Raw genomic sequence first — 21,299 nt, 5'->3', positions numbered from 1 at the left:
CCTTTGAAGTAAAACAATATCATTTAAATGTGTAATTCAAAAGGCAGAATAGCATTTGAATCTCATAAAAGTGCTGGCAAGTGCGTCATATGAAGTTTCAGACCCCCATCACACTTAGGACAGATTTGTTTTTAATTTATTTTTAATTTAAGGATAATTGCTTTCCGGTGTCCTGCTGGCTTCTGCCTCACAGCAGTGTGAAGCGGCCCTGAGTGTCTGCAGGCTCCGCCCTGTGCACCTCACTCCCAGTACAGCAGTGTGAACCGGCCCTGAGTGTCCGCAGGCCCGGCCCGCGTGCACCTCGCTCCCATCCCCGCGTTGCACGCTCTAGGGGTCACAGCACCGGCTGAGCTCCCTGAGTTACGCAGCGACTTCCCACTGGCCGTCTGTTTTACCTGTGGTCGTGGCTTATGTTTCACGCCCCTCTCTCAATCCGCCCCGCCTCTCCTTCCCCGGCTGTGTCCACAAGTCTCTTCTCCATGTCTGCGGCGTTGTTCCTGCCCTGCAAATAGGTTCAGGTACCATTTTTCCAGATTCCATATCTGTGTGTTGCTGTACGGTATTTGTTTTTCTCTTTCTGACCTACTTCACTCAGCACGGAGTTTGTTTCCTTGTTGTCTTTCTCGTTAGTTCTGAAGTTTTTAGTTCTGATAAAGGAAGGCTTTACAGATTTTAGAATTCAGGTATATAAGAAGTTAGAGAATCCTTCCATATCTGACTATTGAATCAAGTACAAGAAGAAGAGCAGTCCTAAAACTTGGCCTGGTGCAGGGCGAGGGGCCCAGAACCTGGGTGGGATGAAAAAGCCGGCTCGTGGGGACGAGTTAAAGAGAGAATCAGGGCTGGGAGTCGTTCTGAAGGAAGATGTCAGGGGCAGAACAGGCCCTGGAAAGGCCAGGTGAACTTTGTTCTGCCACTTTATTTTGTTTAAAAAAAAAAAAAAAAGGCTGCTGCCGTTCCTGCCGTTCTCAGCAGAATCAGTCAGCCAGGAGTGAGTTTGGCATACGTATCCCTAATCCATGGGCTTCCCTAGTGGCTCGGTAGTAAAGAGGCTCCTGCCAACACAGGAGACCCAGGTTCGATTCCTGGGGCAGGGAGATCCTCTGGAGAAGGAATGGTAACCCACTCCAGTATTCTTGCCTGGGAAATCCCACAGACAGAAGAGCCTGGCGGGCCACAGTCCATGGGGGTTGCGAGAGGCTTACACACTTGGCAACTAAGCAACAATAATCCCTAATCCACACCAGCCCAGAAATTCACTCTTATTTGAAAGTTGTTAGTAACCCCATATTGAGTACAATACTTTTTATGAGCTGTATGTTTGCATTATGAGTGTAAGTGCAGCTCTTTCTTAACAAAGCTGTCTTCAGTTTGAGGGTTGGCAAGGAAGATGATAATTGGATAGGGGCGAGCTATTGTGTGAAATTCAATTATTTTCAAAAGCACAGTGAGTGGTAAACTTAGAGAGTAACTATTGTTGGACTGCTACTGCGGCTGCTAAGTCGCTTCAGTCGTGTCCGACTCTGCGACCCCATAGACGGCAGCCCACCAGGCTCCTCCGTCCCTGGGATTCTCCAGGCAAGAACACTGGAGTGGGTTGCCATTTTCTTCTCCAACTATTGTTGGAAGGAAGGAGTAAAAATCACTTTGATAGAATGAATGGAGAAAGGTTTAAAATGATTAGAAATTCATACAAATTTTTTGAAAGTAAAAATAAGAAAAAGGAAAAGATTATGATGAGGGAAAAGCAAAGGGAGTGAATGGAGGAAAACTTCACGTGCTGGCTGAGACGCCACAAAGGAGACAGGACGGGTGAACATCTACGAACAATGTGCCTTTGAAGCTTTTCTGATTATCCCAGCCCTAAGGATAGCTAAGTGTGCTTATATATGCAGTTCATGAGCACAAATTCTACTCAGAATTTCTCGTAATAGATGGATGCTGGGATGATTCTAAGCAGTATCCTTATAAAAGGAGTGTTTCAGTTATAAGCATTTTTCTTACATTCGCTTTTCACCGTGGGACTTTATTTTTCCTTTCTCTACTGCTCAGTCCTCCTCCTCTCATAGTTCCTCGAAGTTCAGCATGTCTGTTGATTGGTTGGGCAAAGTCTATAGAAAAATGTGGTTTGTGAACCAGAGGTAAGGCATTGCCTTGGAAACCTGATATTATTTCTTCAGCTGAATGGGGGTAATTTGTATGTCTTTGAAGATCCCATAATCAACCATGCAAAAGCGTTTCACATCTCGTGGTCAGGTGAATCTGTTTGCTTTAGTTGAACTAATCTAATGCTGTCCAGGTCAGGACTGGGTGACTCTGACTTGAAAGAGGACAAAGGACTAACAGATGAGTGGGATGTTCAGATAAATGGCTTTGCTGAACCTAGAAGTGTCATTAAATATCTGTTCTCTCCTTGCCTCTGGTGTTTTCTTGATTTTACAAGTAATGGATTCTGATTTAAAAAAAATGGAAAATTCATAAACATAAGGAACTAAAATAACATTATAAATAAAATTTGTAGGATATTTATATATTGTATAATATACCCTTCATGCACATAAATTCACATGCATGTCTACTTACACACATATAGATATATGTTATATATATACGTGAGAGGGAAAAGTAAGCAAGCAAAACATTAAAAAAAAAAAGATATTTGTAAAACAGAAGTTTCAAATTGCAGAAAAGTAAGACGTTTCCTTGCTTCTTCTCATTTCTCCAAAAATAATTTCTGTAAAGAATTTTTACAGTGAAAAAAAGTGTTATTCACATTGGCATGTGCTGTGTGCTCAGTCGTGTCTGACTCTGGTGACCCCATGGACCGCAGCCTGCCAGGCCCCGCTGTCCCGGGGTTCCCCATGCAGGAATCCCGGGGTGGGTGCCGTGTCCTCTTCCAGATTCACCCTGGTACTTGTCTCAACGCTTCTGTCCCCACCCACTCTCTCATCTCTAGCTCTGGCCTCTGACTTTATTTTATGTTTATCTCTATCTTTATTGCTTTCTCTATCTCTATTTCTAACAGAAAATATAATATATACATTTACTACCAGGGCTTCCATGGTGGCTCAGATGGTAAAGAATCTGCCATCAATTCAGGAGACCTGGGTTCGATCCCTGGGTCGACCAGAATTGTTTTCCATGCTTTGCTGTTTTAAAAAAATGTTTATCCATTTTGTAGCTCTTTCCATACTAGCCTGTGCAGATCTGACTTGCTTTGTAAGCTGGGATGAGGATCCTGCTTAATTTTTCCAGCCAGCCTGTTACCCTAGCACTATTTACCGATTAATTTTTTTTTGCTCCTTGATTAATCCTTTCTTTCTCCAAGATTGTAGAGTTTATGTTTGTATAACTCTAGTTATGTATGTAGGTTTTACGGCTGGAAGAGATCTTAAAAGTCTTTTATTTCAACCCCGTCTGTTCAGCCTGTTCTCAGAACATTTAGGCTCAATTTTCCTGTTGCAGTTGTAAAGAATCCTGCCTGCCAATGCTGGAGATGCAAGAAATGCAAGTATGATTCCCGGGTCAGGGAGATCCCCTGGAGTAGCAAATGGCAACCCATTCCAGTATTCTTGCCTGGAAAATCCCATGGACAGAGGAGCCTGGCGGGTTGTAGGCCATGGGTCGCAGAGTTGGATATGGCTGAGCAACTGAGCATCCGTGCACCTTCCTTACAAAAACTGTGGATTTTTGAACAGGCGAATGAACACTTCTAAGTGTAGACTTCAAAGTACTGTTCTCTGTTGGCATCACAGCATCCACAGAGACACAGAATTGTGGTAATAATCACTGGAAATAGTAGTAAAACCAGTAGCCAACATTTGTTACTTTCTGTATGGCTGACACCTTGCTCAGTATCTCATTTAATTCACATGATAGTCTCCAGTTACTTTTATTGGTCTCCCCGCTCTACAGATGAGGAAACTGGCGCAGAAGACCTGCTGAGGTTCACAGCCAGCAGCAGATGGAGCCAGGCTGCTCAGCTCGAGTCTGCCTGCATGACCGCGCTCTTCTGCCCAGGGCCTCCCTGCCAGAGTGATGTGACGGGAAGGTCGCTCAGTCATGCAAGACTGTCTGTGACCCCATGGACCATAGCCTGCCAGGCTCCTCTGTCCATGGAGTTCTCCAGACCAGAATACTGGAGTGGGTAGCCTTTCCCACTCCAGGGGATCTTCCCAAACCAGGGATCGAACCCAGGTCTCCCGAATTGCCAGTGGATTCTTTCCTGTCTGAGCCACCAGGGAAACCCCCTAGTGACATGACCTATTCCCTAATCCCATTGCCCTTGTCTCTTGTCTCTTGCAGTGTTATCAGACTCCCCCTCGATCAACATCTCTGGGTCTTGCAAGGGCAGATGCTTTGAACTTCAAGAGGCTGGACCCCCTGATTGTCGATGTGACAACTTGTGTAAGAGCTATAGCAGCTGCTGCCTTGACTTTGATGAGCTCTGCTTGAAGACAGGTGAGTAACTTTTGAATCCTCTCTAGTCTCAGTTAGCTGGCTTAACCCATGCTGTTGAGCAACCTGCCATCGCCACCCTGCTTTGGACGAACCAAACTGGGGGATTTAGTTTCGTTCCTGGAATCACTGTCAGTTGTGTTACAAGCACACCCTGTATGGCCGTTGTATCCACACAAGACTTGGCCCAAAGAGAATTCTTCGCAGCTGCAGTCGTCATTTACTAGTTTGGGATGTTTATGACCAGTTATTTTTTCTTTAATCTTTATGATTTCTATCTCTTGCTGTCCCCCATTCACTGCTAGGATACCTGGAGTGAAATTTTGCACGTTCTTAAAGTGTTGGGCTCTTTTCTGGGCGTCTGTTCTAACTATTATTTTTGCTTGCCTGCTCAGTTTCTAACATTGGCTTTGTTTCATCGTATCGTATGGTGACTGTGGGTCTACTCTGAGGTCATTACTTCTCAGTGGGAGTCTAAAATCATTTTGGAATTCTTCTTGGGTTTGCATGCTCAAGGCAGCTCTAAAATCTTCCTCTACACGTGCCTGACGTTTGTTCACATTTCTTCTCTAATAGAAGGGTCAGTGGGGTATACAGGTCTCTGAACGTGCAATAGTTGAGAAAATCACCTAAATTGGCGACTCATTCTACCTGCTGTTTCCAAAGTCTCACACTTTAGGGGGGACTTACATCATGAGAAACGTTGGACTGGAAGAAACACAAGCTAGAATCAAGATTGCCGGGAGAAATATCAATAACCTCAGATATGCAGTATGGCAGACAGTGAAGAGGAACTAAAAAGCCTCTTGATGAAAGTGGAAGTGGAGAGTGAAAAAGTTGGCTTAAAGCTCAACATTCAAAAAACTAAGATCATGGCATCCGGTCCCATCACTTCATGGGAAATAGATGGGGAAACAGTGGAAACAGTGTCAGACTTTATTTTTCTGGGCTCCAAAATCACTGCAGATGGTGACTGCAGCCATGAAATTAAAAGACGCTTACTCCTTGGAAGGAAAGTTATGACCAGATATGATATATCTATATGAATATGCTATAGATAGCATATTCAAAAGCAGAGACATTACTTTGCCAACAAAAGTTCGTCTAGTCAAAGCTATGGTTTTTCCTGTGGTCAGGTATGGATGTGAGAGTTGGACTGTGAAGAAAGCTGAGAGCCGAAGAATTGATGCTTTTGAACTGTGGTGTTGGAGAAGACTCTTGAGAGTCCCTTGGACTGCAAGGAGATCCAACCAGTCCATTCTGAAGGAGATCAGCCCTGGGATTTCTTTGGAGGGAATGATGCTAAAGCTGAAACTCCAGTACTTTGGCCACCTCATGCGAAGAGTTGACTCATTGGAAAAGACTCTGATGCTGGGAGGGATTGGGGGCAGGAGGAGAAGGGGACGACAGAGGATGAGATGGCTGGATGGCATCACTGACTTGATGGACGTGAGTCTGAGTGAACTCCGGGAGTTGGTGATGGACAGGGAAGCCTGGCGTGCTGCGATTCATGGGGTTGCAAAGAGTCGGACACGACTGAGCGACTGATCTGTTCTGATGTGATCTTGCAGTTACCTTGTAGATTATCCCCCATTCCTCTGGGCAGCTTCATGTTCACACTCTCTGGGAAAGGTGACAAGCAACCCTGCTCTCAAGGCCATTTTGTAAAAAATTATTTTTTGGAAAAAGTGGAAGCAGTGACAGATTTTATTTCCTTGGGCTCCAAAATCACTGCAGCCTTGCTGCTTGGAAACAAAGCTATGAAAAACCTAGATGGTGTGTTAAAAAGCAGAGACATCACTTTGCTGACAAAGGAGCGCCAAGTCAAAGCTATGGTTTTTGCAGTAGTCATGTACGGATGTGAGAGTTGGACTGTAGAGAAGGCTGAGTGCCGAGGAGCCTGGCAGGCTGCGGTCCATGGGATTGCAAAGACACGACTCAGCGACTGAACAGCAGTTGCTTTGCGGTGCTGTGTTAGTCTCTGCTGCGCGGCAAAGCGAGTCAACTCTGTGTATGTATATATCTCCCCTGTTTCCTTCCCGTGTAGGTCGGCTCCGAGCGCTGAGCAGGGCTCCCTGAGCTCCACAGTAGGTCCCCGTTAGTCATCTCTTTTATTCATAGCATCAGCAGTACATGGGTCAGTCCCCGTCGCCCAGTTCATACCACTCCCCGTCCTCCCTGCCTTGGTGTCCGTTCTTGTGTTCTCTACATCCATGTCTCTATTTCTGCTTTGCAAATAAAAACATCTATACCATTTTTCTAGATTCCAGATATATGTTAATATATGATATTTATTTTTCTCTTTCTGACTTATTTCACTCTATATGAGAGTCTCTGGGTCCATCCACATCTCTACAAAGGACCCAATTTTGTTCTTTTTTATAAGTATTAGTGTTGGTTGCTCAGTCTTTGTCTGACTCGTTGTGATCCTATGGACTGTGGCCCTCTAGGCTCCTCTGTCAATGGGATTCTCCAGGCAAGAATACTGGAGTGGGTTGCTGTTTCCTTCTCCAGGGGATTTTCCTGACCTAGGGATTGAACCCAGGTCTCCTGTATTGTAGTCAGATTCTTTACTGTCTGAGCCATCAGGGAAACCCTCCTTTTTTATGGCTGAGTAATATAATAGTTCATTGTATTAAGACCATTAGATACAGAGATTCCACAGCTCTCTTGATAAATTATTACCTGTTTTTAGACTATTATGGTTAGATGATTATTTCAAAAATCTAGCTCATATTATCATTAACATTAGTCTGACTTTTCTAATGACATTAGAAACATATATTATTCTCCTTTACTAAAGAAATAGCACCTGATTTACATGAAAACCTGTGTCAGCTCTTTACCAGTTCAGATTTTTTCCCCCTCCTCAAAAGAAGGAGAGTGCTCTTAGGCTGTTTATTTATCTATTTATTTATTTTTTGCATAATACATTTTCCCAATGTTTGGCCATATTTTTTGTTGTTGTTCCTTTCCTTTTTCCTTTGGAACTTCTCCCAGCTTTCTGGTTGTGGGTTTGTAAACTGAAATGCTGAGAACCTTGTAAACTGAATATAGGGATGGAACAGATGTTCCAGCAGAGTTTCTGGCTTCAAAATATTATTTCAAACCAGTGGTCTGTGTTTACTTGGCACTGAAGAACTAACGAATGTTCTATATTTCCTCTTCTACTTTGAGTATCTTGTCCCGGACACATCATCTCAGCCACCCGACTCCTGATCTTAGAGCTGCTTCTAAACTTGAACGGATGTTCTGACTCTAGCTTAGCTCTCTCTGAATGTAGCTCATGCCTTTCTTTCCGAGTTTAATAAATATAGACACGTTAAAGTAGCTCACGTCCCTGTGTACAGAGATACCTTAGGCCAAATGTGGAAGAACCGAATATAAGATAATAACAAAAGGTTGAAGGAGAAAACAGATCTCTGAGATACTACTCTGCTGACCCAGAGATAAGCACAATCAGTGTTTCAGTGCAAACTCAGACTGTGTTATGTGTTTACAGTGTATTTGTTGTGCAGTTGCTAAGCTGTGTCCGACTCTTTGCGACCCCACGAACTGCATGCAGCGTGGCAAGCCTCCCTGTCCATCACAACTCCTGGAGTTTACTCAGACTCTTGTCCTTTGAGTCGGTGATGCCATCCAGCCATGTCATCCTCTGTTGCCTCCTTCTGCTCTTGCCCTCAGTTTTTCCCGGCATCAGGGGGTTTAAAGCGTATGTATGTGTGTTTATGTTTATGTGTATTTATGCCTGTGAGAGGGTGTATCTGTGTTTATGTGCCTTTATACACATCATCCTTTTGAATGCCTACATCATATTCCATTGAACAGATGCAGCCTACTTTGTTGAGTGGTGACCAGCATTTATGTTTCCCTAACTCTTGCTACTGTGAACAATGTACCAGTGAATATTGTTCATGCATGTTCACACTTCTGTCTATTTTCCTTAACATAAATCTGAGGAATGGGATTTGGGGATCAAAGCATATATCAGTTCAGTTCAGTTCAGTCCCTCTGTCATGTCCAACTCTTTGCGACCCCATGAACCGCAGCACGCCAGGCCTCCCTGTCCATCACCAACTGCTGGAGTCCACCCAAACCCATGTCCATCGAGTCAGTGATGCCATCCAACCATCTCATCCTCTGTTGTCCCCTTCTTCTTTCGCCTTCAATCTTTCCCAGCATCAGGGTCTTCACATCAGGTGGCCAAAGTATTGAAGTTTCAGCTTCAACATCAGTTCTTCCAATGAACACCCAGCACTGATCTCCTTTAGGATGGATTGGTTGGATCTCCCTGCAGTCCAAGGGACTCTTACTTTAACTCAGATGACCATTATATCTACTACTGCGGGCAGGAATCCCTTAGAAGAAATGGAGTGGCCATCGTGGTCAACAAGAGAGTCTGATATGCAGCACTTGGATGCAGTCTCAAAAATGACAGAATGATCTCTCTTCGTTTCCAAGGCAAACCATTCAATATCATGGTAATCCAAGTCTATGCCCCGACCAGTAACGCTGAAGAAGCTGAAGTTGAACAGTGCTATTAAGACCTACAAGACCTTCTAGAACTAACATCCAAAAAAGATGTCCTTTTCATTATAGGGGACTGGAATGCAAAAGTACAAAGTCAAGAAACACCTGGAGTAACAGGCAAATTTGACCTTGGAGTATGGAATGAAGCAGGGCAAAGGCTAATAGGGTTTTGCCAAGAGAACGCACTGGTCATAGCAAACACCCTTTTCCAGCAACACAAGGGAAGACTCTACACATGAACATCACCAAATGGTCAACACTGAAATCAGATTGATTATATTCTTTGCAGCCGAAAATGAAGCTCAGCAAAAACAAGACCAGGAGCTGACTGTGGCTCAGATCATGAACTCCTTATTGCCAAATTCAGACTTAAATTGAAGAAAGTGGAGAAAACCACTAGACCATTCAGGTATGACCTAAATCAAATCCCTTACGATTATACAGTGGAAGTGAGAAATAGATTTAAGGGACTAGATTTGATAGACAGAGTGCCTGATGAACTATGGATTGAGGTTCATGACATTGTACAGGAGACAGGAATCAAGACCATCCCCAAGAAAAAGAAATGCAAAATAGCAAAATGGCTGTCTGAGGAGGCCTTACAAATAGCTGTGAAAAGAAGAGAAGTGAAAAGCAAAGGAGAAAAGGAAAGATATAAGCATCTGAATGCAGAGTTCCAAAGAATAGCAAGGAGAGATAAGAAAGCCTCCCTCAGCGATCATGCAAAGAAATAGAGGGAAACAATAGAATGGGAAGACTAGGGATCTCTTTAAGAAAATTAGAGATACCAAGGGAACATTTCATGCAAAGATGGGCTCGATAAAGGACAGAAATGGTATGGACCTAACAGAAGCAGAAGATATTAAGAAGAAGTGGCAAGAATACACAGAAGAACTGTACAAAAAGATCTTCACGACCCAGATAATCACGATGGTATGATCACTCACACTCACCTAAGGCCAGACAAAGTATATATGCATTTCTTAAATGTGAATAAATATAACATAATTATGCACCTCAAAGTTTATATTTCTCTCAAAGGGCACAGGCCCTTTCAGCACTCTCTTTTCAGCATGTTCTCATAAAAATTTCTTTTCTGATACGATAGATAACTTTATTATTATCTAATAAGGTTAAATATTTTTATGTTTATTCTCATAGTTGCTTTTCAAATTATACAGAATCATACCTTGCTTGAGGTTCATTAAATTTTTAAAAATTTAACTCTTATGCAAAGTTTGGAGAAGGAAATGGCAACCCACTCCAGTGTTCTTGCCTGGAGAATCCCAGAGACAGAGGAGCCTGGTAGGAGGCCGTCTATGGGATTGCACAGAGTCGGACACGACTGAAGGGACTTAGCAGCAGCTTGCAAAGTTAGTAATGCCTCAGTATATCTAGCTTGTTAATGAAGTGAAGTGAAGTGAAGTCGCTCAGTCGTGTCCGACTCTTTGCTACCCCATGGACTGTAGCCCACCAGGCTCCTCTGTCCATGGGATTTCCCAGGCAAGAATATAGAATGGGTTGCCATGCCCTCCTCCAAGGGATCTTCTTGACTCAGGGATCAAACATGCAGCTCCTGGATTAGCAGGAGGATTCTTTACCAGGGACACCCTCTTATGGAACTAGGGGAGGAATAAAAATATATTTTGGGGGGACGTCCCTGGTGGTCAGTGGCTGTGACTCTGTGTCCAGTGTAGGGGGCGCTGGGTCTGATCCCCAGTGGTCAGTGGCTGTGACTCTGTGTCCAGTGTAGGGGGCGCTGGGTCTGATCCCCAGTGGTCAGTGGCTGTGACTCTGTGTCCAGTGTAGGGGGCGCTGGGTCTGATCCCCAGTGGTCAGTGGCTGTGACTCTGTGTCCAGTGTAGGGGGCGCTGGGTCTGATCCCCAGTGGTCAGTGGCTGTGACTCTGTGTCCAGTGTAGGGGGCGCTGGGTCTGATCCCCAGTGGTCAGTGGCTGTGACTCTGTGTTTCCAGTGTTGAGGGCGCTGGGTCTGATCCTTGGTTGGGGAACTAAGATGCCGTGTGGCCAAATGGAAAGGAAAGAAAATTTCTTGAACTGAATAAAGAAAACTGGAACTACAACATATCAACTTAAAAGATTATATGGCAAAAGTAACAAATTTTTAACAAGTGTTTTGGTTGGAAGAATTATCTTTGAATTGAGGAAAAAACACCTCACATGACCTCTGTCCCTCAGCATAACCTTGGAAAATTGCTAACAATTGAGAATAGCAGATCCTGGGTAAAAGAATTCCAAGCATTTAATCTGCTTGGAAAGAGAAGGCAGTGGAAACAGGGGTTATAAAAATATCAGATAATGAAATCAGGATGCAAGAATAATTGTAAAATATGGAAATTAAACTGTAGTTGCACATGATTTGCTAGCATGGCAACTAACATCTGTTTATCCAATTATTCACATAGCAATTGTATCTCTCGGTAGAATATTAGTAAACAACAGCATTGCTTTCTAAAAGTTTTGCTTCTCACTTATGACATGTTTTAAGAGATGAAGATCTGAAATGTCTTTCAGCTCAGAGAAGCCTTTCTTGACCACTCTAAGTCAAGTAGACCCAGCCCGCCCCGTCACTCTCTGTCCGTGTTAATTTTCTTCACAGCACTTACCACAAGCTGAAATGATCTCATTGACAATTGAGTTGCTTATGGTCTGCCTTTCCCAACCGGAATGTAAGGTCTGTGAAGACAGGATCTTGTCTTCCTTGCTCTTCACTCCCTCCCCAGAACCTAGAACATGGAAAACACAGTAGATGTATCTTTTGAATAAATGAATTAGCTCTGAAGTTTCTCAGCACAGCCAGGGTGAATGTAAAGAGTTGTATTTTATTGTCACGGTAATTCTGAATTAGATTTAGTTGATGTTCATGGACACTGACTTGAGCCAGGCGCACACCCAGGCACTAGAGTTACAGTGGTGAAAGGAGAGATGGGACTTTTCCGTGCCATGGAGCTTACAGTCCAGTGGATGGAGAGTCATGCGTGAAGTCCAGCACTCTCTTTAAAACGAAGATATTACTTTTCTGAAGATATTTTCTTGGTGGAAAAAAGTTGTGAGCTCCCAATCAAGTATGCTCAGATAGAAATCTGTAACCTAGCAACTGACCTCCTTGAAAATAGGTATTCTGACCTGTAATTGTAAGTAGGGCCACAGTCTGATCTACACTCAGAACTGGCTTTATATGCTTCACAGCTTCCGTGGTGGCTCAGATGGTAAAGAGTTTGCCTGCAATGCAGGAAACCTAGGTTCGATCCCTGGGTCAGGAAGATCCCCTGGAGAAGGGCACGGCAGCCCACTCCAATATTCCTGCCTGGAGAATCCCATGGACAGAGGAGCCTGGCGGGCTACAGTCCATGGGGTCACAAAGCTTTGGACACAACTGAGCAACTAACACACACATAATCTTCATATAACTCTAACCTCTGGTGCATCTTATATCAGTTAGAGGCCATTTAGTTGCATTATCATTTGTATTTAAATCAGGCTGATAAAGCTTTAAGTAAAACTACTTTGGAAAATAAAAGAGCCCAGCTATGGCCAACTGTGTCTACAACAGTAGGTGCATGCTAAGTCGCTCAGTCGTGTCTGACTCTGTGTGGCCCCATGGACTGTAGCCCGCCAGGCCCCTCTGTGCTGGGATTCTCCAGGCAAGAAGACTGGAGTGGGTAGCCATGCCCTCCTCCAGGGGATCTTCCAGACCCAGGGATCAAAGCCGTGTCTTTTTCATCTCCTTCATTGGCAGGCAAGTTCGTTACCACTCGCGCCACCTGGGAAAATATCTCTATCACAAACCTTATACACCATACATTTCATTGGTCTTTTAGGACAGTTCATAAGAGGTTAAGGGTTCCATTTTCCCAAAGGAGCCCAATGCCATTGGACTTTGTATTCTGATTTGAAAAACTAAAAGTCCATCCTATTTGTAAGTATGCCAAATATCATTTAGGCCTCAGGCCAACTCTAATTTCACAAGCAGATTAAATGATGTGGGACTTTAGCTTTTTTCTTGGCAAACGTTGTAAGCAGTTGTGGCCTCTTTTATTTGGTTTGTGCGAAGCAGTGAAAAGTGTTCTGTTGTGCTGATTTCAGCTGGTGGCTGGGAGTGTACCAAGGACAGATGCGGAGAAGTAAGAAATGAAGACCATGCTTGTCACTGCTCGGAGGACTGCTTGGCCCGGGGAGACTGTTGCACTAATTACCAAGTGGTTTGCAAAGGTACATGTTTCCTCTGTTGGCTTAAACTTTAAAAAAGGGAAGATTGGAGACATTCCAAAAGACCTCGGCTCTTGTGGCTGTGACACCTTGGACATGGGCTCGGGAGGTGGGAGTGAGTTGTGCCTTTTCATTTCTCAGGCTTCTTTCTCAGGTTGGCCGGTCTGCATTTTGCTGATCTGAAATAACAAGGAAATTATCCCAAATTCCATAATTAGGGACCCATAGTCATGTATGGATGTGAGAGTTGGACTCTAAAGAAAGCTGAGCACTGAAGAATTGATGCTTTTGAACTGTGGTGTTAGAGAAGACTCTTGAGAGTCCCTTAGACTGCAAGGAGATCCAACCAGTCCATCCTAAAGGAAATCAGTCCTGAATATTCATTGGAACGACTGGTGTTGAAGCTGAAACTCCAAATGAGTGAACTGAACTGAATCATGAAGAGATTTCTAGAAGAGTTCCTGTCTTGGTCAAGTTTCTTAGAAGCAGAGCCTGAGATGGGAGTGCTGTCCAGGGAATTCTCTGGGAAGGTCTCTGCAGGAGAACCGTCTGAGGGAGCAGGGGCGTGGGGAGGGGAAGGCAAGCGAGGCTGTGGCTAAGGGCACGGGTCCCTTCGCTGTGCCCTCCTCGGGCTCTGGAGGGTGAGCCTCAGAGCTCTTACGTCTGAAGTTGGGCACGGCTCTGTGCCCACCGGCTGTCAGCTGTGAGCCTCAGTGCCAGCCCCAGCCTCGGGATGGGAGTGCGAGCGTGCTAAGTCCCTCAGTCGTGTCCGGCTCTGTGCGACCCTCTGGACTGTAGCCCACCAGCCTCCTCCGTCCATGGGGTTCTCCAGGCATGAATCCTGGCGTGGGTGGCCATGCCCTCCTCCAGGGGATCTTCCCCACCCAGGGATCGAACCTGTGTCTCTTACGTCTCCTGCGTTGGCAGCGGGCTCTTCACCACTCGAACCCCCTGGAGGACCCAGGGGCGGGAGCGCCGCTGCTGAAGAGGAGAGGGGCCCAAACCACAGCTCTCGCCACGCCCCAAAGCCGAGTATGTGTGCGTGCTGACTTGGTGAAGTGGACTGTCGAATATGATGGTTTTAGTCCAGTAGTAAATACTTGTCAATGGACTGCCGAATGTATAAAAGATGCCGTTTTTGTCTTTAAGGAGTTTGTCACCCTGGCAACCACTTGGCCAAGTTGATGAAAGGATCCCGGGATCTTTGTGTAGCATTTGCAGGTCACTTTTCAGTGTTTAAATGAAGACCTTTTCCTAGCTGTGACATGGAACATTTATGGAGAGTTTCTGTTCAAATACTTTAGGGGAAGAGCAGATCAGTTCTGAAACGTGTAGTGTTTAGTTATGGCAACACATCCCACCTGAATGCTGACCTTGAAAATTTCTCCTACCCAAATAATTGTTGTAGCTGTTGATAAAGCACAAAATTGGTTGAGAATTTTCTTTTCCTTTCCCTTTTATTTCCCTGGTAAACGTACCAATAATCCACAAAGGCTATTAGAAGGGAAAATAAAGTTCTAGGTATCATTGGTCATTGAACTGTGAAACATTGGTTTTTGCTGGTTTCAAATTCTAGTTGTGAGACTTTGCTGTGGCTCATGTGTGGGCCCTGGGTTATCACGTGTGTAGTATAGCTTCTCCACTTGAAGGAGCGTGGGACTTACACAGTGGTCACTAGTTAGATTCATACTGACCAGGGAGATGTCCAGCGCTCTTTACTTGGGAGTGATTTCTTCAAAGTCTTGGTCACAAGTGTTACTTGCATTTCAGACATATGCTTTTGTTTTAGGACAATTTAAAGCACATGCTTTTTGATCATTTTCATTTTCTCCAAAGTAAGTTTCATTTTTAAATCTAAGCTCTTTTTCAGTCTCTATTCTTTTTTTTTTTTTTAGGTTTTAATGAATGAATGAATTTTCAATTGGCGTATAATTGCTTTACAGTGCTGTGTTAGTCTCTGTGTGCAGCAGCATGAATCAGCTGTGTGTGCACATATGTCCCCTCCTTCTCAAGCCTCCCGCCCACCCCCTCACCCCCCAAGGTCCTCTCAGAGCCCCGAGCTGAGCTCCCTGTGCTCTGCAGCCGCTTCCCACCAGCCAGTGTTTCACACACGGTGCTGTGTGTGCCAAGGCCGCTCCCTCGATCCATCCGCCCCACCCCGTGTCCACAAGTCCCTTCTCTCTGTCTGTGTCTCTGTTGCTGCTCTCTTCTCTAGATGAAGTGACTCAAGAATGGCATAGGTTTATGCTCTCAGATCTTGCTGGAACATGAAAATGAAAGATGGCATTGGTTTAGATTCCTTAGTGCGAGGATCGTACACACACTGTTGGCGAAGAACCTCCCTGTGGCCGTCTTCCATCTGTCATCTCCAAGTAGTCGAAACCTTTCTCCCCAGCTCAAGGGAAGTTGTATCATGTTTTCTATGGCTTTGAGATGTTTGGTGGCATAGGAAAAAATGTTCCGTCTAATGACCAAACAGTTTATTTCTGGAGGGAAACAAACATGGAATTTTGTTCCCTGACGCCACTGCTGTTTTTATCTACAAGCCATTTAGACACGGCACGCTCAAATAAACACCACTTGGGTTATTAAATCTAGGCTCTCCCATCACGTATGGGCGTAGCTTAGTAAAGCCAAAACAGACTCTACACTTTATTTCCAAAGTTCTTTTTAGATGGCATTCCATAAACAACAAGTATCTAACCGGACACAGGCCCTGCAATTACACTCTCAACAATCCAGATGACATTTATAATTCGATTCACCCAGAAGTCTCCCCGTTTTTCCTAACAGGAGAGTCTCACTGGGTGGATGATGACTGTGAGGAAATAAAGACCCCAGAATGCCCTGCAGGGTGAGTGCATTTAGTGAATATTATGCCATTTTATGTATGTGTTGATAAAAGATCACAAGCTGTGGATGGGTGAATGGTTTAAAACAGTGTAAAGCTGAAATCCTCTTACTGGGCAAATTTATGGTACTTCTGTGTAATTTCCCAGTCAGAAGCTGGAATGTACATCTCAAAGGGGGAGTTTTTTTTGGAAAATTTTTCTTCTACTGGGACTTGCCTGGCAGTCCAGTGGTGAAGACCTTCAGGCGCCCACCATGGTGCGTGCAGGTTCCCACCTGGCCTGGGAACTAAGATCTCACATGCCAAATGGGATAATGAAAAAAAAAACAAAAAACCAACTCTATGTCTGTGGTGATAGTTACACAACTCTGTAAAAATACCAAGAATCATACAAGTAAAACAAGTGAATTGTATGACATGTAAATTAGAAGTCAATAAAAAATTTTAAAAATAAAAGAAATGTTTAAAAAAAATGTTCTCCTCTATCGCCTCTGAACATATTGGAAACAATAGCCTCTGTATCTTACTTCAGCTGAAGATTTTAGAAATAATAATAATACTGAAGAGGAAGACAAACATTTCTGGCAGTGGTTTGGTTTTCCTGTGTTTTTTTCCTGAAGTGCTCCTTTTGCGTTTTTCTTTGGTGGTGGTGGTGGGGTGGCTGGAGGGAGGATTCTAGAACATCTCGAAAATATTATCCGAGATGGTAACTCCTACCAGATGCTGCAGGAAGTCGGCAAACCACTGCTGCGCTGCTCTGCTGGGGTCCAGCCAGACTTAGTTGACGCCCCACAGCTCAAGCAAGACCAGCAGCATAAGGCACTTATGACGCCTTCCAGGAAACTGTTGCAAATTCATGGACCCTTAAAGTGCCTGGCAGAAAAGATGTTCTACAAGCGTGTTTTCATGAGTGTGTTTGATTGAATGTCTTTTTGTTTTAGGCAGCACAGCCTGGGACACAAGATCCAAGAATTTAGATATTTTTATTTTTGTCTCCTTTTTAACTTTCATGAGCTACTTGAACTTCTTGGGGCTATTAGAATGGGATGACAGTTTAAAATGTGTTCAGTTATTTTTGGAAGAGAAAGCAGTCTAAGTGGTAAAATCATTAAATGATAATAGTAATGATAGTAATGAACTCATATAGAATTATTCTAAGTGCTTAGAATGTGACTCATTTAAAATATGGGCTTCCCATGTGGCTCAGTAGTAAAAGTATCTGCCTGCAATGCAGGAGACACAGGAAGCGAGGGTTCAATCCTTGGGTCAGGAAGATCCCCTGGAGAAGGAAACGGCAACCCACTCCAGTATTCCTGCCTGGAGAATCCCATGGACAGAGGGCTCCATGGGGAGCAAGAGTCAGACTTATTTGTTATGTGGCTTCAAGTAAATGCAAGCTTATACTTGAGGAATAGTCTGCAAACCATTAGAAACAGTTTTCCACAAAGTTTAGCATTCTCAGATTTGATCGAACAACTGGAACTTTAGGCTATAACAAAGAGCCTAGTTCATCAATCCTGCCCTAGTTAGATGGATAGTCTAGTTCTTTATTGATTAAGTTTTAGAGATCTTCAACAGTTTTAATTATTTTCACAATCATTTTGTAATTAAGCTTGGAGTTTTTGGCAAGTGTTTAGTCTAGTGATAAGATCACTACTGCTTATTAATTTCACTTTCCTTCCTCCCTTCCTCCTGTATTTGATAAATGTTTACTGAAGCCCTGTAGTGGGCCCATAGAATAGAAAGATGAATAAGACACCAACTGTGCTTTGAGACTAATGAAGAAGATAAACATGTTGATATAGCATTATAATATAATGTAATATATTAAAATACAATATGCATTTATTAATTCAATACGTATTATAGAATTAATATATATACAGCGATATATATTAATATGAAAGAGGTATTATTATCTTAATGGAATTCCGAAGCATCAACCATTACTATGAAAGAGGAAATTTTGAGTTTGATTTTAAAGAATGAATAGGAGTTTTTCAGGTAGCAAATGGGAGAATTCACGTCCCAGGCAAATCAGGATAACAGCTTTTTACATTGTGAAAAACCTTGTTTGCAGCAAGAGGCAGCCGTGGAGAAAGCACACTGAGAGAAATCTGGAGTCCAGCTCCTTCCCTGGTCGTCTCCCTCTGCACTGAGGTTGCCACAGGCGTTATGTGGCTGAAAGCCCAGTCTGGGACGGACATCCTCGCTGAAGTTTTGCTTTCAAAATTCTCGGTTCCGTGAGAAGGACTAAGCATTGTGTAAACTCTGTGCCGTGATTTTTCTAAAGTTTATCGTGTTACCGTTTAAGGTTCGTTCGCCCTCCGCTGATCATCTTCTCTGTGGACGGTTTCCGCGCATCGTACATGAAGAAAGGCAGCAAGGTCATGCCTAACATCGAAAAGCTGAGTAAGTCATTCTTGTCCCGCATTCCCATCTGTGATCCGCGACCCACCCGGTAACCCTCAGCTGTCGGTTGGAGATATGTGGGCACACGGCTTTCCCACTTGAAATTCAAGAGTGAAGAGCGCCCGTGTCTTCGATCGCCCGTGGAATGGGTCTCCCTGGGGAGTGGCTCCTCTTTTTTCTGCTGCTCTAATATCTGAATTCTGTCTCCAGGGTCTTGTGGCACTCACTCCCCCTACATGAGGCCTGTGTACCCGACGAAAACTTTCCCTAACTTATACACTCTGGCCACTGTAAGTATTCTTTCAAACGGTGTGGATTCAAAGGGCTGATTTCATCCTGAAACGACTTAAAGGGAAATTTTAAAAACATGTTCCTTAGTGTTCAGAGAAAATCTTTCTGGTTTTCATCTTACCTACATCAATTGTTCATAGTAAATGCCTTTTACAACTTGGTGGATGACCGAACTTCATTGCAGCTTTAAAACCTGTTTTTTCCAGGTGCATTTCTGTCTGAATACATTCATCCAACCTCTCAAATACCACAGGATCTATTCTTTAGTTTCTGAGTTTTCAAATAAAAGCATTGATTTTGGAGCTGCTGTGTTTTAATTTTCAGATGCTCCCAAATTCTACCTCGCTTTCATCTTTAAAAAATATAATTTATTTATTTTATTTATTTCTTTTTGCCTTCGAGTAGAAATAGAACCAAGGGCAAAGAATAGTATATTTAGAAATAGAAGCTTCTTTGGAGGCACATAAGTAAATTTCAATCTATAGGTTAATTTATTGTAATAAAAATTGTCATCTTATTAAATTGTAACAGTTAAAAAAACTTCAATGTTAAATTTCTTATAATCATGTCAAGTTTCACAATGGCTTACAACCAGTGTGTAGATAATAGTCATGTTTCCTCTGACAGACATGTAAAAGTTATATATAGGATATAAAATTGGAAATTACATATTGTTATAAAACCTTCTATGATAAAATTTATGATAGAACTATTATTACATGTGGATTATTTTGACAATAAATTTGCTTTTCCACAAAGGGGCTGTATCCAGAATCACATGGAATTGTTGGCAATTCCATGTATGATCCTGTTTTTGATGCACATTTCAACCTTCGAGGGCGAGAGAAATTTAACCATAGGTGGTGGGGAGGTCAACCGGTGAGTTTTGCATTTATGTGTGTTTCTCTGTGCATTGAAACTCTTCATTTCCAAATTTGTTACCTGCGAAAAAGATGCATTTAATTTCTTCATACTTGGAAGTGTTTCTGTTTTGGTATTGTGTGTGTGTGTGTGTGTATGTTTGTATCCAATATATGTGCATATAATATGTATATGCATATTATTGTTAACTGTTTAGTTGCTAAGTTGTGTCCTACTCTTTGCGACCCCATGGACTGTAGCCCACCAGGCTCCTCTGTCCATGGAGTTTCCCAGGCAAGAATACTGGAGTGGGTTACCATGCCCTTCTCCAAGGGGATCTTTCCAACCTTGGAAGAACCCATGTCTCCTGAATTGTAGGTGGATTCTTTACTGCTGAGCCTCTAGGGAAGCCCCATATATGCATGTATGTATGTTTACATATCTCTGTGTGTGTATATGTATACATACATTTGTGTGTCTCTGTGTACAGGAGGTTATGGTTATCAAAGTGTGAGATGATGAGGGTCTTCACTAGAATGGTTGTGGTAGAAATGGTGACGTAGCAGTGACTTTCAGAAATATTTTGAAGAAGGGATGTGCTGTGCTGAGCTGATCGGCTCAGTCGTGTCCTGCGCTTTGTGATCCCATGGACTGTAGCCCGCCAGGCTCCTCTGTCCATGGGGATTCTCAAGGCAAGAATGCTGGAGTGGGTTGCCATCTCCTTCTCCAGGGGATCTTCCCGACCCAGGGATCAAACCCAGGCCTCCTACACTGCAGGCGGATTTCCTACCTCCTGAGCCACCAGGGAAGGAACAGTCAGATCTTACTGATGTACACGATTTGTGGGCACAATGAAAAAGAGGTGAATGACATGACTGCCACAAAATTTTAACCCAAGCTTCATATGATCAAGAACAGGGAAACTTGCTGCAAAAATAAAATAAAACAGCTCAATGAAACCCACAGTAATTTTACGAATTTGTTTAGTCCATTTTTTAAAAATCTTGGGAGTGAAATATAGTAAGTGGAATCTACCTTGGTTCTGGACCAGCAAATTAATACTTTGAAAGAAATCGTCCTGTTGACTTCAGATCAAAAGGCTGGGCAGAAAGTACAAGGGGACGCAGGTGGCTTTCCACACAGAATTTTTCCTGTGACTGTGTGTTGGTCAAAGGTGAGCAAAGAAGCAACCTAAATCCACAGCTGTTTAATGTGTAGAAAGGAACCCTGGGTCAAAGGAGCCGAATCCCTGTAGGAACGCATCCCAGGACACAGAGCCTGTCAGAGACGTGTAGAAGAGCGGCACGTGGCTCCGTCTCGGGTCAGCTCCATCCGGGGCTGCGGGGGAGTCCTGGGCAGGACAGAGGGCTGGGAGGCTTTTGTGCTGTCTGCTGTGGCAGGAAGAGTGGGCAGGGTCTGCACACATCCACGAGTCCACCATCCCGAAACGAGCTCCCACCTGGCGATGTCTGCTGCAGTCTAAGGGCTAAATGGAGAATATAAAGTACGAAAAAAAAATATTGTTTTTGAGTAAAAGTCATCTGTGGGAAAATAAGCATATTGCATAATAAACCAGTATGCGAGGTTAAATAGGGTTTTTATTTTTAAAAGGGTTGGAAGGCTTCTTGTAGGTCGGCAGTAGTGTTTCTCTCGTAGGGGTTCTGATTC

The 21,299-nt window shown here is 43.5% G+C and overlaps 1 protein-coding gene across 14 annotated transcripts in view; it reads left to right on the top strand.

Moving 5' to 3' along the window:
* ENPP2 (ectonucleotide pyrophosphatase/phosphodiesterase 2) overlaps positions 1–21,299 on the top strand; it is a 132,735-nt gene that overhangs the window by 46,874 nt on the left and 64,562 nt on the right. For 10 of the 14 annotated variants that reach the window (XM_061439504.1, XM_061439513.1, XM_061439510.1 and 7 more), the window contains exons 3-8: positions 4,306–4,461; positions 13,094–13,219; positions 16,010–16,070; positions 18,382–18,479; positions 18,690–18,769; positions 19,530–19,649. In XM_061439504.1, coding sequence (XP_061295488.1) covers positions 4,306–4,461; positions 13,094–13,219; positions 16,010–16,070; positions 18,382–18,479; positions 18,690–18,769; positions 19,530–19,649 — 641 coding nt within the window. Of the gene's footprint in view, positions 1–3,920; positions 4,144–4,305; positions 4,462–13,093; positions 13,220–16,009; positions 16,071–18,381; positions 18,480–18,689; positions 18,770–19,529; positions 19,650–21,299 lie in introns of those variants that run through there. The other 4 variants (XM_061439502.1, XM_061439501.1, XM_061439509.1 and 1 more) reach the window with 3 other exon arrangements.

This window comes from Bos javanicus, chromosome 14 (genome assembly GCF_032452875.1).
Source record: "Bos javanicus breed banteng chromosome 14, ARS-OSU_banteng_1.0, whole genome shotgun sequence".
Lineage (NCBI taxonomy): Eukaryota > Metazoa > Chordata > Mammalia > Artiodactyla > Bovidae > Bos > Bos javanicus.
The sequence above is the reverse complement of the archived record's forward strand: the minus strand, read 5'-3'. Positions and strand labels throughout refer to the sequence as shown.